The following is a 14,079-nucleotide window of genomic DNA, read 5'->3' as shown; positions in this document are numbered from 1 at the left end:
TGCTATAAAACATTCCCAATAAAAAAAATTAAAAATCAAATTTTTTCACCAAATTAGGTCAATATATATCCTGCAAAATATTTTTGGTAAAAAATCCCAATAAGTGTATATTCATTGGTTAGCGCAAAAGTTATCACGTATACAAACTAGAGGATAGATTTATGGCATTTTTATTTGTTTATATTTCTTTACCAGTAATAGCAGCGATCAGCGATTTCTAGCGGAACTGTGACATTGCGGCGGATGGATCGGACACCTAACTGACACTTTTGAGGGAACCAGTGACATTACTACATGAATCAGTGCTAAAAATATGCACTGTTACTGTACTAATGACACTGGTAGGGAAGGGCTTAACACCAGGGGCGATCAAAGGGCTAAGTGTGCTCCTAGGGAGTGCTTTCTAACTGTGTGGGGGATGTACTCAATAGATGAACACAGAGACCTGTGTTTTAAAATATGAGGAACACAGGATCCCTATGTTCATCTGTGACAGAACGGCAGTCTGTCCTGTTTATAAAGGTAGACCTCCGTTCTGTCTTCACGGGGAGTGATCGTGGGTGGCCGGCGGACGCAATGTTGCTGATTGGCTCTCCCTCTGGCCAATCGGTGCTTGTGCGCGCCTCCAGCAGCAAGCGCGTGCTCCCACTATTACACAAAGCGACGTACATAATAAAATTAAATAACATTAATAAAATTAATAAAACCAACCTGTAAAACTATGGCAAGTGGTTAATCTTCACTCTGCCAACTAAATGTGTTGCTTGAACATAAATACTTCCCTAGCATCTTTGTCAAGATACGACCTGGTAAATTGCTTAGAGCACACATAACTCCTGTGCCAGGATGCTGAAAAACAGCCAGGATAGCTACCACACCCCTCAACAATGAGCTGTGAGCGCCTCTCCATCCAACAGCGCAAAAGGGAGAAAAAGGCACAGAAGCATAACTCACCATACAACAAGTTCAAACAAATCGAATGAGCCGACCAAACACCCACATTCCAATCTATAGAAGAAAACAAGAGTGTTTCAGGGACTAAACCTCACATCACTACTAATCAAAAGAGCAGCCATGACTGAGATTCAGAGTATAACGGCTACCATGTTGGGCTTTGTATCTTTTATTATATTCCTGGTTTACATAAAGTTCCTTTGGAGGAGAAGTAAGATGCCCCCTGGTCCATTCCCACTACCCATACTGGGGAACTTTCTGAAACTTCACTCTGAAGGAATACTTCCAGCCTTGATACAGGTAAGTGTGAAATCAATATCATGTTAATATCTATTGGACAGGAAAAGCTGAGCATTTTTTAGCAATCATAGTGGAAGAACTTTTAACGTTTTGGCAAGGTTTTATCTAATTTGGCTATGGATCTCAGTTCGAGCTTCTGTTGTTTGTATGGTCAACGTATGAAGAATAGGAAAGTAGCCCCAATTTTACAACTTCTCGCAAGGCAGCCTTTAACCACTTAAGCCCCGGAAGATTTTACCCCCTTCCTGACCAGGGCCTATTTTGCGATTCGGCACTGCGTGATTTTAACGGACAATTGCGCGGTCGTGCGACGCTGTACCTAAACGAATTTGGTGTCCTTTTTTTCCCACAAACAGAGCTTTCTTTTGGTGGTATTTAATCACCTGTGCGATTTTTTTATTATGCGCTATAAACAAAAAAAGAGCGTCGATTTTGTAAAAATAACAATATTTTTCTCATTTTTTTATATGAAATTCCCCCCAAAAAATGTAAAAATCAAATTTTTTAACAAATTTTTTTACCATATGTTTGGTAAAAAAAAATCGCAAAAAGCGTATTTTGATTGGTTTGCGCAAAAGTTATTGCGTTTACTAACAAAGGGAAAGATTTTTGTCATTTTTGTTGTTTTTTTTTTAACGCGTAATGACGGCGATCTGCGATTTTTTTTGCGGGGACTGCGACATTGGGGCGGACAGATCGGTCCCTTGACTGACATTTTTGACACTTTTGGGGTTACCAGTGACATTACTGCAGTAATCAGTGCTATACATATGTACTGTTACTGTAAAAATGACACTGGCAGTGAAGGAGTTAACTGTATTGGAGAGGGAGGGGTTAAGTGTGTCCTAGGGGTGTGTTTCTAACTGTGATTGGCTATGGCTTGATGTGTAAGAACAGAGATCAACGGTCCTACATAGTAGAACCGTTTGATCACCATTCTTACACAGGGGAGAATGACAGGCGGCTGTGTTTACATTAGCCGCCTGCCTTTCTCCCGCTGTCACGGACGATCGCGAGTGCCCTTACCCAAAACCCTTACAAGCTAGCGACATAGCCCTACGTCGCTCTGCCTGTGAGGGGCTGACTGCCGACGTAAATAGTCGTGCGGCAGTTAGCAAGTGGTTAATTTGTATACTAATCTAAATATTTTTTTTCTCTGTATGTATCATCATGTATGTGTTTTTTTCCAGCTCATAGGGGTTGATTTACTAAAACTAGAGAGTGCAAAATCTGGTGCAGCTGAGCATGGTGGCCAATCAGCTTCTAGCTTCAGCTTGTTCAATTTATCTTTAACAAAATAAATCTGGAAGTTGATTGGTTTCTGTGCAAAGCTGCACCAGAGTCTGCACTCCCCAGTTTTAATAAATCAACCCCACAGTCTTTATCATTTTCATGTTCGCCTTCCATCTGAAGTACCTAGCTAATCCTGCCAGTTACATTTCTCCCTTGTTCTAAATTGATCACACAAAACACAGCTGATCTGAGTTAGTGTGGTCAGTTATAGGTCCCTTTCACACAGGCTTTCTGACCCGGCGTTCTATCAGATCTCCATACCCCATCAGAAATCCATACCTCCGTCATTTCCGGTTGCGGATCAGCTGTGGCTTCGTCATGCATTAGCTGTATCCGCGTCACAAGTCCTACTGCGCATGCGTGGAATAGGTAGGGAATTTTGACAACATCGCAACGGTGTCGGGCACACGTCCTAGTGCTCATGTGCGGCAACGGGTCAGGCAGCGGGCAGGGAGCTCTCGTATAACAAACAGCCATCTGATCTTCATGCCCCACACTGCACCGACACCCACTGTTATATTTATATATAAATTTCCTACCCCCATGCGCACTCCCACAGTCCATTTATGGCTGTGTCCCATTGTCGGGTCGGTGCAGTGAGGGCCATGGAGATCAGATGGCTGTTTGTTATACGAGATCTCCCTGCCCACTGCCGAACCCCTACCGCGCATGCGCACTAGGACGTGTGCCCGACACCGTTGCGATGTTGTAAAAATTCCCTACCTATTACGCGCATGCGCAGTAGGACTTGTGATGCGGATACAGCTGACGAAGCCACAGCTGATCCGCAACCGGAAATGACGGAGGCATGCATTTCTGATGGGGTAGGGTATTCTGTCAGAACACCGGTCCACCTCTCAGTTTTTCAGGCGGACCTGATGGGATGCTCCATGCAGCCCTAAGGAGCAGTGGATGTCAGCGGAGACATCTCCGCTGACACTTGCTGCTATCCGATCCTATCCTGTCTGTGAAATCCGGACGGATGGAAACCATATTTTCCATCTTTCTGGAGGATCGGATTGGATGAAAATGGACAGGTGGTCTGTTCTCATCCGATCTCCCATAGAGGAGAGTGGGGCTCTGACAGCTCTGTCTCTGCACACAGAGCGGAGACGGAGCTGTCATCCGCCTGCTCAATGGGGATCGGCGGATTGATCCCCACTGAGCAAAACGGACTCCGTCTGGTGCACCGCCCATGTGAAAGGAGCCCTAATCCTTTGGCAGGCCATTCAGAGTTACAGGATACTGTGCAGACACACAATTCGCCTGTATTCAGTAGACAGTTCAGCCACCATATCCTCTGACCAATAATACACCTTTCTAATCGCAGCCTGCCTCTTACACATGCCCACCTACTTAATCACAGCCCGCATCTTGCCTCAGGCTGTACAGACTATGGAAAACAGGTGCAGGATGTGTCTGCACAGTGTCCTGTAATCACAAACCCCAATATCAGGAATAAGAGGTACATAGGGGGAGATTTACTAAAACTAAAGAATGTAAATCTAGTGCAGCTCTGCATAGAAACCAATCAGCTTCCAGGTTTTATTGTTAAAGCTTAACTGAACAAGCTGAAGCTAGAAGCTAATTGGCTACCATGTACAGCTGCACCAGATTCTGAGTACTCAAGTTTTAGTAAATCTCCCCCATAGTGACATGATAGAACTTTAACCTTGTAAAAAATGTAGTCTGAAAATAACCAAAGGCAGTTATGGTACCTGATAAACTAGAACTGTATTAGAAAGTGGTATGTTTACATCTACTGTAAAGGACCCTTTAAAGGACACAGACACTCCTGCGACTCATTTTCAGCCGAAAGAGGGCTAAAGTCTGGTGTCGGCTGACGTTACTGAGCCGGTCTGGAGAGATCCTGACTTTACAGTGGGGATCCACCCAGATGCCTGGACCAGCAGCTGGCTCAGCCTCCCAGCAAGCCACTGGAAGCCTGAGCTAGTTGCCCCCCCCCCACAAGCCTGGCACTCCATTGAGCCCTGAGGGGCAGAGCAGAGAGCTAGTGACTGAAAGTCACCGGCTCTCTGCTCACTGAAGACTCTCTGCTCACTGAAGACTCTCTGCTCACTGAAGACTCTCTGCTCACTGAAGACTCTCTGCTCACTGAAGGTCTTTTACTGCTCAGTTCTCTATCTTAGAAGTGGCGGCGGACAGATGAAGCATCCACCTAGGTGGGTGCAAATGTTTTTTTTTTTCTTTCCACTCACTAGTGATATTTTATATGTTTTATATGTTGCTTTTAAGAGCAGTCATGACAAATTTCTGGGCACCAGAATTATAGTAGTGACTGTTTCACAACCTGTTATACAGTATATCCAAATATTGTGCTGAAAGCAAATCTCGGATAGTACATGACTTTAGAGCCCAACGCCAGCTAAAACTGTTGGATAGAATCTAGCAAGTATTAGTAGCTCCAACAGAAACACAAACAGCAACAACAATTGCAACCTTTCCCTTTGCAAACTTTAAAGCGGAGTTCCGGGCACAGAATCGTTTTTTTTTTTTCAATCTCCCCCTAACAATCACCCTTACACATCGATACATCCGCTAATCCTGGTTAGAATGGTGAAATAATGAGTTTGCAAGAATAAAATCTTACTTTATATAATTTCTGATGTGCGGCGCCATCTTTGTTGTGGATTGCCGAGTCCGTTGTGGGGAAATGTCTTCCCTTCTTCCTGATTCCAGTGGGCGTAGGCCTGTGAGTCAAGAAATGAGAACAGTGGTCGGCCGCCCATGTGACTGCAAAGTGCATCATGGGAGGGCCGAGGAAGAGCTCCCAGGACGCATTGCGGCAGGAAGTGACGAGGAGAGCCGAGGCACAGGAGGGAGGAAGTCCTTTGAAAGGTGAGTATACAAACCTCTGTAAACAGGTAAGTGAAAAAAAAAAAACTATGGGAATATCCAATTCTGACTCAGCAGAGAGTAAGGAATACAATGCAGTAATTATTAGAAATTGAATTTTGTGCCCGGAACTCCTCTTTAACTTGCCGACCAGTCACGTTGACTGTACTGCGGCAAAGTGGTTCGTCATCGTCTGGCGACGTAGACCTATGTCACCAGACATTCCCCTCTCTCGGCGGCGCGCGAGCCGCCAGAGGCTCGCTCCCGCTGTATTCAGTTACAGCGGGAGTCGGGCCAGGGGAGGAACAGCGGTGATCATCGCCGCTCTTCCCCGATCGTCGGGGGAATCGAGTGTGGAGATCCGCCCGCTTGTGTAAACAAAGAGGGCGGATCTCCTAAGTGACAGACAGGGACAGATTACAGGATTCAGCATAGCTCAACCTGCGATCTGTCCCTGTGTCACACAGTCCCCTCCCCCCACACACGTTAGTAACCACCAGGCATACATTAACCCCTTGATCACCAATAAAATTAACCCCTTCCCTGCCAGTGTCATTTTTACAGTAACAGTGCATATGTATAGCACTGATTACTGTAGTAATGTCACTGGTACCCCCAAAAGTGTCAAAAATGTCAGTCAAGGGTCCGATCTGTCTGCCGCAATGTCGCAGTCCCGCAAAAAAAAATCGCAGATTGCCGACATTACTCGTTAAAAGAAAAAACACCAAAAATGACAGAAATCTTTCCCTTAGTTAGTAAACGCAATTACTTTTGCGCAAACCAATCAAAATACGCTTATTGCGATTTTTTTTTACCAAAAATAAGTAGCAGAAAACAAATTGGCTTAAAATGATAAAAAATTTTGATTTTTACATTTTTTTTTTTTTGGGGGGGGGGGGGGAATTTCATATAAAAAAATGTGAAAAATATTGTTATTTTTTCAAAATTGTCGCTGTTTTTTTGTTTATAGCGCAAAAAGTAAAAATCGCACAGGTGATCAAATACCACCAAAAGAAAGCTTTGTTTGTGGGAAAAAAAGGACGTAAATTTTGTTTGGGTACGGCGTTGCACGATCGCGCAATTGTCAGTTAAAGTCGCACAGTGCCGAATCGCAAAAAGTGGCCTGGACGTAAGACAGCAAAATCCTCCAGTGGTAAAGTGGTTAAGAGCAGTCATGACAAATTTCTGGGCACCAGAATTATAGTAGTGACTGTTTCACAACCTGTTATACAGTTTATCCAAATATTGTGCTGAAAGCAAATCTCGGATAGTACATGACTTTAGAGCCCAACGCCAGCTAAAACTGTTGGATAGAATCTAGCAAGTATTAGTAGCTCCAACAGACACACAAACAGCAACAACAATTGCAACCTTTCCCTTTGCAAACTTTATTAAAAGGTCTGTGGTTACTCTGCAATCTAGAGCTAGTCTACGGAAATATTAAAATTTCAGTACATTTTTTTTAATGATGATGACTGTACCTCTTGGAGAGATATGTCTTTACTTGCGTGCATCTTACATAACAAAGAAAACAAACTTTCAGAAGTCTGTAGGGCAGGATTTCCAAGCGGTTTTCCATTTGGCACATACACTTGGGTCCCACCTACATATTGGATTCTCAGGACATCATGCTCATGTTCTGCCCAAATCCACATACTGTTCATGTGCACAGATGCTAGTCCTGGACCTTCCCACTATATCTTCCTGTTCAATTCACACATTAACCCCTAATGCCTGGAGTACTATCACATAGGCCATGTTTTCCATGGTCCATATGGATGCTCCAGAAGTCCAACCAACCACCCAAAGCCCATGAGACATACTGTAGAAACCGGGGCCACCTGATGCATGATATGTGAAAGGGTTCTCTCTGTCACCAGCAGGTGGGGGACTTATTTTCCTCTATCACCACTCACTACAGAGCCATCCAAGTTTGCACAACTAGAAGCTCACAATTCTTTACCTTAGCATTGGCTGTACTTAACACCTCACTTTCAGTAGAACATCAAAGAGAGGCTTCTTTACATGGCAACATCTCACTGGTAATTAAACATGTTGTAGAAAAAAACACAACAAAGCAAAAGGCTTCAAATAATAGACTATCTCAGTACTCACGAAACATGAAGTTCCCACAGTAGAGAAGAAAGTCAGTAAAATGAACAGATTTGTAGTACATCCCTTAAAAACATAAGGTACAGAGACACAAAATAAAAATAAAAGCAATAGTCCTTTCTACAGTCACCTCATATAAGGTGACACACATTTCCCCAAACTGATTAATGCCCCCCCCCCCTCCTTCACCCCCTTAAGTCTCCCTTTCTCCCCCTTTTCCCTAGTTTCCTTTCCAATTTTCCTGCATTTTATGATTTTTTCTTTCCCTTTTTACCCCCTCTTTTTTAATGCCTATTATTTTTTTCTTTTCAGCCAGTGATCTCTTTTTTTTTTCAATAATTTTTTCAATAATTGGCTCTCTATCAAAAACGACAATTTTTAAGAACTTTTTTTTGTGTGATTAATAGTCCCTGGGGCATGACCCAGAATCCTAGGCACTTTTTAGGGGCATTTATTGGGTTTTAGGGCTTCAAAATTGTGTTTTTTGATTCCATATATATATATATATATATATATATCTCTACATTACGGTCACCCTGACATGGATGAGTTCGGTCACCCTGGCATAGCAGAGTCAGTTCACCCTAAGCTACACTACGGTCACCCTGACACTTAAAACTTTCCATACAAAAACTAGATTATTGAATCTAACTATAGTGGTATATAGTACCCTAACTACACTAGATATCCTTTTCCTCACACTAATAATTGCAAAATGACACTGGAGCAGCAGGAGTAACAGAAATGCTTCCACTCTATTCCACAGCCTCTCTATTACAGTGCTAGAGATTTGGCAGGGCTATGTTATATACTGGGGGGCGTATTCACTACTGATTGGCCTCTGGACCCCGTAGTCACTCCAATCACATTCCTAGCAGACTCCTGCCGCCTCAATTGGCTTTTACTGACGTTTCTGGTCCAATCACGGGCTTTTAAAGCCCAGTTCCTGTCCCATTGCATTTTAGGCGGTTCTGGTTGACGAATTCCGAACTTTTACCGCAAAAAGTTCGGAATTTGGCCGAATTTCGAACAGCCAATGGTCTGGTCGAACCGATGGTCGACCCGAACCGTTCGATCATCCCTAGTAGATATTCCATTATTAGAGGACTGTATTTAAAAAGGTAATAGCAGAATGTAAAATGCATATTTATTTCTAAGCCATCCAATTCAAATGCTTTTAATATATTACAGATAACCAAAAATTATGGTCCCATCTGCACTGTTTACTTTGGTTCAAGGCCTACTATTGTTGTTACTGGATATCAAGCCTTAAAGGAGGTGTTCACTGATTATGGCGATGCTTTTCTGAATCGAGGATCCATGCCTGTGTTTGATCGTCTCTTCAAGTTTGAAGGTGAGATATAACTTACTTTCTAATTAAAGGGGTTGTAAAGGCAGAAGGTTTTTTTTTATCCTAATGCATTCTATGCATTAAAGTGGAAGTAAAGTCTTCATTTTTACTTGTACCTACAGGTAAGCCTATCATACGGCCCAGCCATGCACAGAACTATATTATGATTTTAATATTGACACCTTAGGCCCCTTTCACACAGGCGGACCGTTCAGATCCGCCTGTCGGTTTTTTTTTTTTTTGGCCGGATCTGAACGGTCCCCCTATGCATCTCTATGGGGCATCAGATGTCAGCGGAGACATGTCTGCTGACACCCGATCCGATCCGTCAAAGCTGTATGGATGGAAACCCTATTTTCAATCCGTTCAGCGGATCGGATAGGATCAGATGAGAATGGACCGACGGTCCGTTCCCATCTGATTCCCCCATAGAGATGTACGGGGCTCTGACAGCTGTGTCTCCACACACAGCGCGGAGAACAGTTGTCATTCTCCTGATCAGCGGGGGATCGGCAGATCGATCCCCCGCTGAGAAAAACGGAGTCCGTCCGACGGACATCCTGTGTGAAAGAGCCCTTAAGGGGTCATTGTGAGGCTTTACTTCACAGCTGAGTCAGAAATTATACCTCCTGTCCCTTTCAAGTGAATGGAACCAGGCTGCAAGCGCCCCACAATTGTATACAATGCATTGACAAAGCCATATAAAACCACACCAGATTCTCCTCCATATCGGAGCCGTCAAATGCCTGTAAATATCAGCTTTTATATACCAACAGAAACACATGTAAAGATATAAGGTCTGTATCAGTTCCTAATTTCTGGCCTGTGGTTTTAAACGATTTGCGTGTCAGTTTCTAATGCCATTAACATGTATTATAAAAGCATTGTTTCTATTCTCAGGCCACATGACCATTGTATTATTTTCTCCTTACAGGAGTTAAAAGCAGTAGAAAAAAAATGCGGTAAAAGCTGCATTTTTTGCATGCAAGTTTCGGTGTGGTTAGCATTAATGCATTCTATTGGCGAGAATATTTATATATATATATATATATATATATATATATATATATATGTATATATATATATATATATATAAAATGAAGGGAACACGTTTTAATCAGAGTATAGCTTTAAGTCATTTAAACTCCTGGGATATTGATCTGGTCAGTTAAAGCGGAGTTCCGGCCACAAAATCTACATAGTCGATTTTGGGCCATCCGATTGCTTTTGGTCACCTGAAAAATAAATGGATAGTTATGATTTTTTTTTGTTTACTTACCTTGTTATTGAAGAAAATATACTAACCTTTCTTCCACTTCCTCCCTCTGCGGCCGCGGCCCGCGCCGTCACTTCCTCTTTGCATTGATTCCTGAGAGCTGAACGTCATCTCTCCCAGGAATCAATGCGCCTGCACCAGCCCCGCTCGTCACTTCCGGTACAGGCACGTCATTCCCTGCTAAACAGCTTCTGGGCATGCCCAGAAGCTGTGGAGGGATTACGCGCCCGCACCGGAAGTGACGATCGGGGCCGGTGCAGGCGCATTCTGGGAGAAGAGGACACGGAAGAAGACACCGAAGAGGACGCGCTGGCTTCAGCTGCCCACATCCGAGATGGCAGCACTGGAGAAGAAATTTTCAAGGTAAGTATTTCTTCTACAGGTAAGTGCGACCCGGGACAGTACAGAGGCTATACATTGTGGAATGTACTAGCCCTGACTGTCCCGGGGGTATTTTTATTGAAAAAACTTTTTCGTGGCCGGAACTCCGCTTTAACTAGAAAAGGGGACCCTATAGAGGTTGCACAGGCAGTCCAACTCCTCCAGGATGGCACATCAATACCTGCCATTGCCAGAAGGTTTGCTGTGTCTACCAGCACAGTCTTAAGAGCATGGAGGTGATTTCAGGAGACAGGCGGTTACTCTAGGAGAGCTGGACAGGGCAGTAGAAGGTCCTTAACCCATCAGCAGGACCGGTATCTGCTCCTTTGTGCAAGGAGGAACAGGATGACCACTGCCAGACTACAAAATTACCTCCAGCAGGACACTGGTGTGAATGTCTCTGACCAAACAATCAGAAACAGACTTCATGAGGGTGGCCTGGAGGCCCAATGTCCCCTAGTGGACCATGTGCTCACTGCCTGGCACCGTGGAGCTCGATTGGCATTTGCCATTGAACCCCAGAAATGGCAGGTCTACCACTGTCACCCTGTGCTTTTCACAGATGAGAGCAGTTTCATCCTAAGCACATGAGACAGACATGAAAGGGCCCGGAGAAGCCATGGAGAACATTATGTTGCATGTAACATTATTCAGCATGAACGGTTTGGGGGTGGGTCAGTGATGAACTGAGGAGGCATATCCATAGGAGGAACGCACAGACCTTTATAGGCTAGACAATGACACCCTAAATGCCATCAGGTAGCAGCCAGTTACTGGAGGATGAAAGAATTTAATTCATTAAATGGCCCCTGTGCTCGCCTGACCTAAATCCTATAGAACCCCTCTGGGACATTATGTTTCGGTCCATCTGACGCTGCCAGATTGCACCTCAGTCTGTTCAGGAGCTCAGTGATGACCTGGTCCAGATCTGGGAGGAAATACCCCAGGACACCATCCGTCATCTTATTAGGAGCATGCCCCAACGTTGTGAGGCATGCATACAAGCATGTGGGGGCCATACAAACTACTGAGTACCATTTTGAGTTACTGCAATAAAATTTCTGAAAAATGGACTAGCCTGCTGCATAATTTTTTCACTTTGATTTTCAGGGTGTCTTTAAATTCAGCCCCTTGTAGGATGATCATTTTCATTTCCATCAAACGATGTTGCATGCTTTCATTTCTAACACATTACCCAGTCCATATCAGTATAGATATACAGCATGATATATTTCCCCATTGAGATCTGATGTGTTTTCAAAGAGTTCCTTTTTTTTTAAGCAGTATATATATATATATATATATATATATATGTTAATAATAATAATAATAATAATATTTAGAATAAATTAAAGGAGAAGTATTGCCAAAGCTTGTTTGTGCTTCTCCTATGGATCACAGGAGTGCAGTTCCTTTTGCACTCCTGTGACCCATTTTCAGCAGAGAGTGGGCTGAAGTCTGCTCTCTGCTGACTTCACAGAAGTCGGTCCAGGCTCCACGTCATCACGACCACAGAATAGGGATCCGCCAGATCCCTGGATCGACACCCAGCTCAAGCTGCTAAGAGCCTAAGCTGGACACTCCGCTCCCTCCACAGCACAGCACTCCAGTGAGCGAGGAGGGGCAGAGCAGAGAGCTCTGCTCGCGACGCTGTGAGAACAGAGCGAATGGCAGTGTTCAATCCCTCAATGCTCAGTGTAGAGGCACCCTGGGACAGATGCAGCATCGGACCGATACTGCATCCACCTAGGTAAGTATAAATCTGCAAATAAATGGAAGCACACACATTTCTTTTAATGCACATTTATGCGCATGTGCACGTTTTTTCAGCCCAAACGCTATTCTTCAGAATGCGCAAGTAATGGGGTTTTTTCTGCCTTTAAACACCCCACTTCTAAACTCCTGTATGCGTCTATGTGTGCATGGACACATAGGTTTACATGGAGGGTTGTTTAGGGGCAAGAAAAAAACCCATTAAATTCATGTAAAACAGGCATTTTTAAGTTCAAGTGTGAACAAGCCCTTAATCATTTTCTTTTGGTGCCTAATGATATATATACCGTAGTTAACCCTCCCAGATAGGCTGCTAGGTTTTGGTTAGGCAAATTTAGTTCTGTATAAACAAGCAAGAAGTTGGGGGAGCAAACCCTGAACATGTATTTCTAAAGCTGGTGCAGCTATGAACCAAGCGACGTGCATATTAGAAAAGAATAGCGCACACATGCAAAAGAAATTACTATTAAATATGAAGACAATCCATAAATAAAAATGGGGATTTGGTCCCACCATATGGCCATATCGTGCTCAAGCCCACCACTACGTCAAAGTACCCCATTATCAGTGGGTCCTACACTATCCATAAAAAAGGATGAATCCAGCCTCTCTAACCCTTGGAGACAACACTCCTTGCTGGGAGAGATGTGCTTATGCACTACAAGGGACTCCTCCTATATCTACTTGATAGTGGACACTGATAGAGTACAGGTGTGTGGGGGGGGGGGGTGCTCAACCTCAGAAGTCTGGTCAGACTGAATACATAATAAACAAATAAACAAAACAAGCAAAAAGTTGGGGGAGCAAACCCTGAACATTTATATCTAAAGCTGGTGCAGCTATGAACCAAGCGACATGCATATTAGAAAAGAATAGCGCACACATGCAAAAGAAATGACTATCAAATATGAAGACATTCAAGACACTCCGCTCCCTCCACAGCACAGCACTCCAGTGAGCGAGGAGGGGCAGAACAGAGAGCTCAGCTCACGGCGCTGTGAGAACAGAGCGAATGGCGGTGTTCGATCCCTCAATGCTCAGTGTAGAGGCACCCTGGGACCGATACTGCATCCACCTAGGTAAGTATAAATCTGCAAATAAATGGAAACACACACATCTCTTTTAATGCACACTTATGCGCATGTGCACGTTTTTTCAGCCCAAACGCTCTTCTTCAGAATGCGCAAGTAATGTTTTTTTTTTTTCTGCCTTTAAACACCCCACTTCTAAACTCCTGTATGCGTCTATGTGGGCATGGACACATAGGTTTACATGGAGGGGTGTTTAGGGGCAAGAAAAAAAACCCATTAAATTCATGTAAAACAGGCATTTTTAAGTTCAGGTGTGAACAAGCCCTTAATCATTTTCTTTTGGTGCCTAATGATATCTACCGTAGTTAACCCTCCCAGATAGGCTGCTAGGTTTTGGTTAGGCAAATTTAGTTCTGTGGCTCTCTTGTAATCAGCAAAACAGAATGTGATTGCTTTAGGCTGCTTTGGGCTCGGCAGGCTACACGTATGAATGCTTCCACCTGTCTTCTAGAGATTTCCAGAATGTAGTGGGTGGGAGAGTCTAAAGAGCAGCCTGAATATTTATGCAGCTCCATCCAATTCATGGGGAGGTGTGCCTAGATAGTGGTTGGGGAGTGCATAAATAGTTTGGAGCCTCAGAGAGCGGTGTTCTTCCCCAGGAGGAGAGGTTCCTAGCCAGAAGGGCTGCCAGCCCTTTCAGGCAGTCTAGCTGAAGATTCTGTCTCATTGAGAGCCCTGCTGTGTATAGATAG

General features: G+C 43.9%; 1 protein-coding gene across 2 annotated transcripts in view; it reads left to right on the top strand.

Moving 5' to 3' along the window:
- Window positions 1–1,024: 1,024 nt before the first annotated feature.
- Window positions 1,025–14,079, top strand: part of LOC309559458 (cytochrome P450 2A5-like) — a 56,621-nt gene continuing 43,566 nt past the window's right edge. For both annotated transcript variants that reach the window (XM_082262730.1, XM_082262729.1), the window contains exons 1-2: window positions 1,025–1,254; window positions 8,707–8,869. In XM_082262730.1, coding sequence (XP_082118856.1) covers window positions 1,075–1,254; window positions 8,707–8,869 — 343 coding nt within the window. In that variant the 5' untranslated portion in view covers window positions 1,025–1,074. The remainder of the gene's footprint in view (window positions 1,255–8,706; window positions 8,870–14,079) is intronic.

The sequence above is a fragment of the Pelophylax lessonae genome, assembly GCF_965119305.1.
Source record: "Pelophylax lessonae genome assembly, chromosome: 7".
Taxonomy (NCBI): domain Eukaryota; kingdom Metazoa; phylum Chordata; class Amphibia; order Anura; family Ranidae; genus Pelophylax; species Pelophylax lessonae.
The sequence above is the reverse complement of the archived record's forward strand: the minus strand, read 5'-3'. Positions and strand labels throughout refer to the sequence as shown.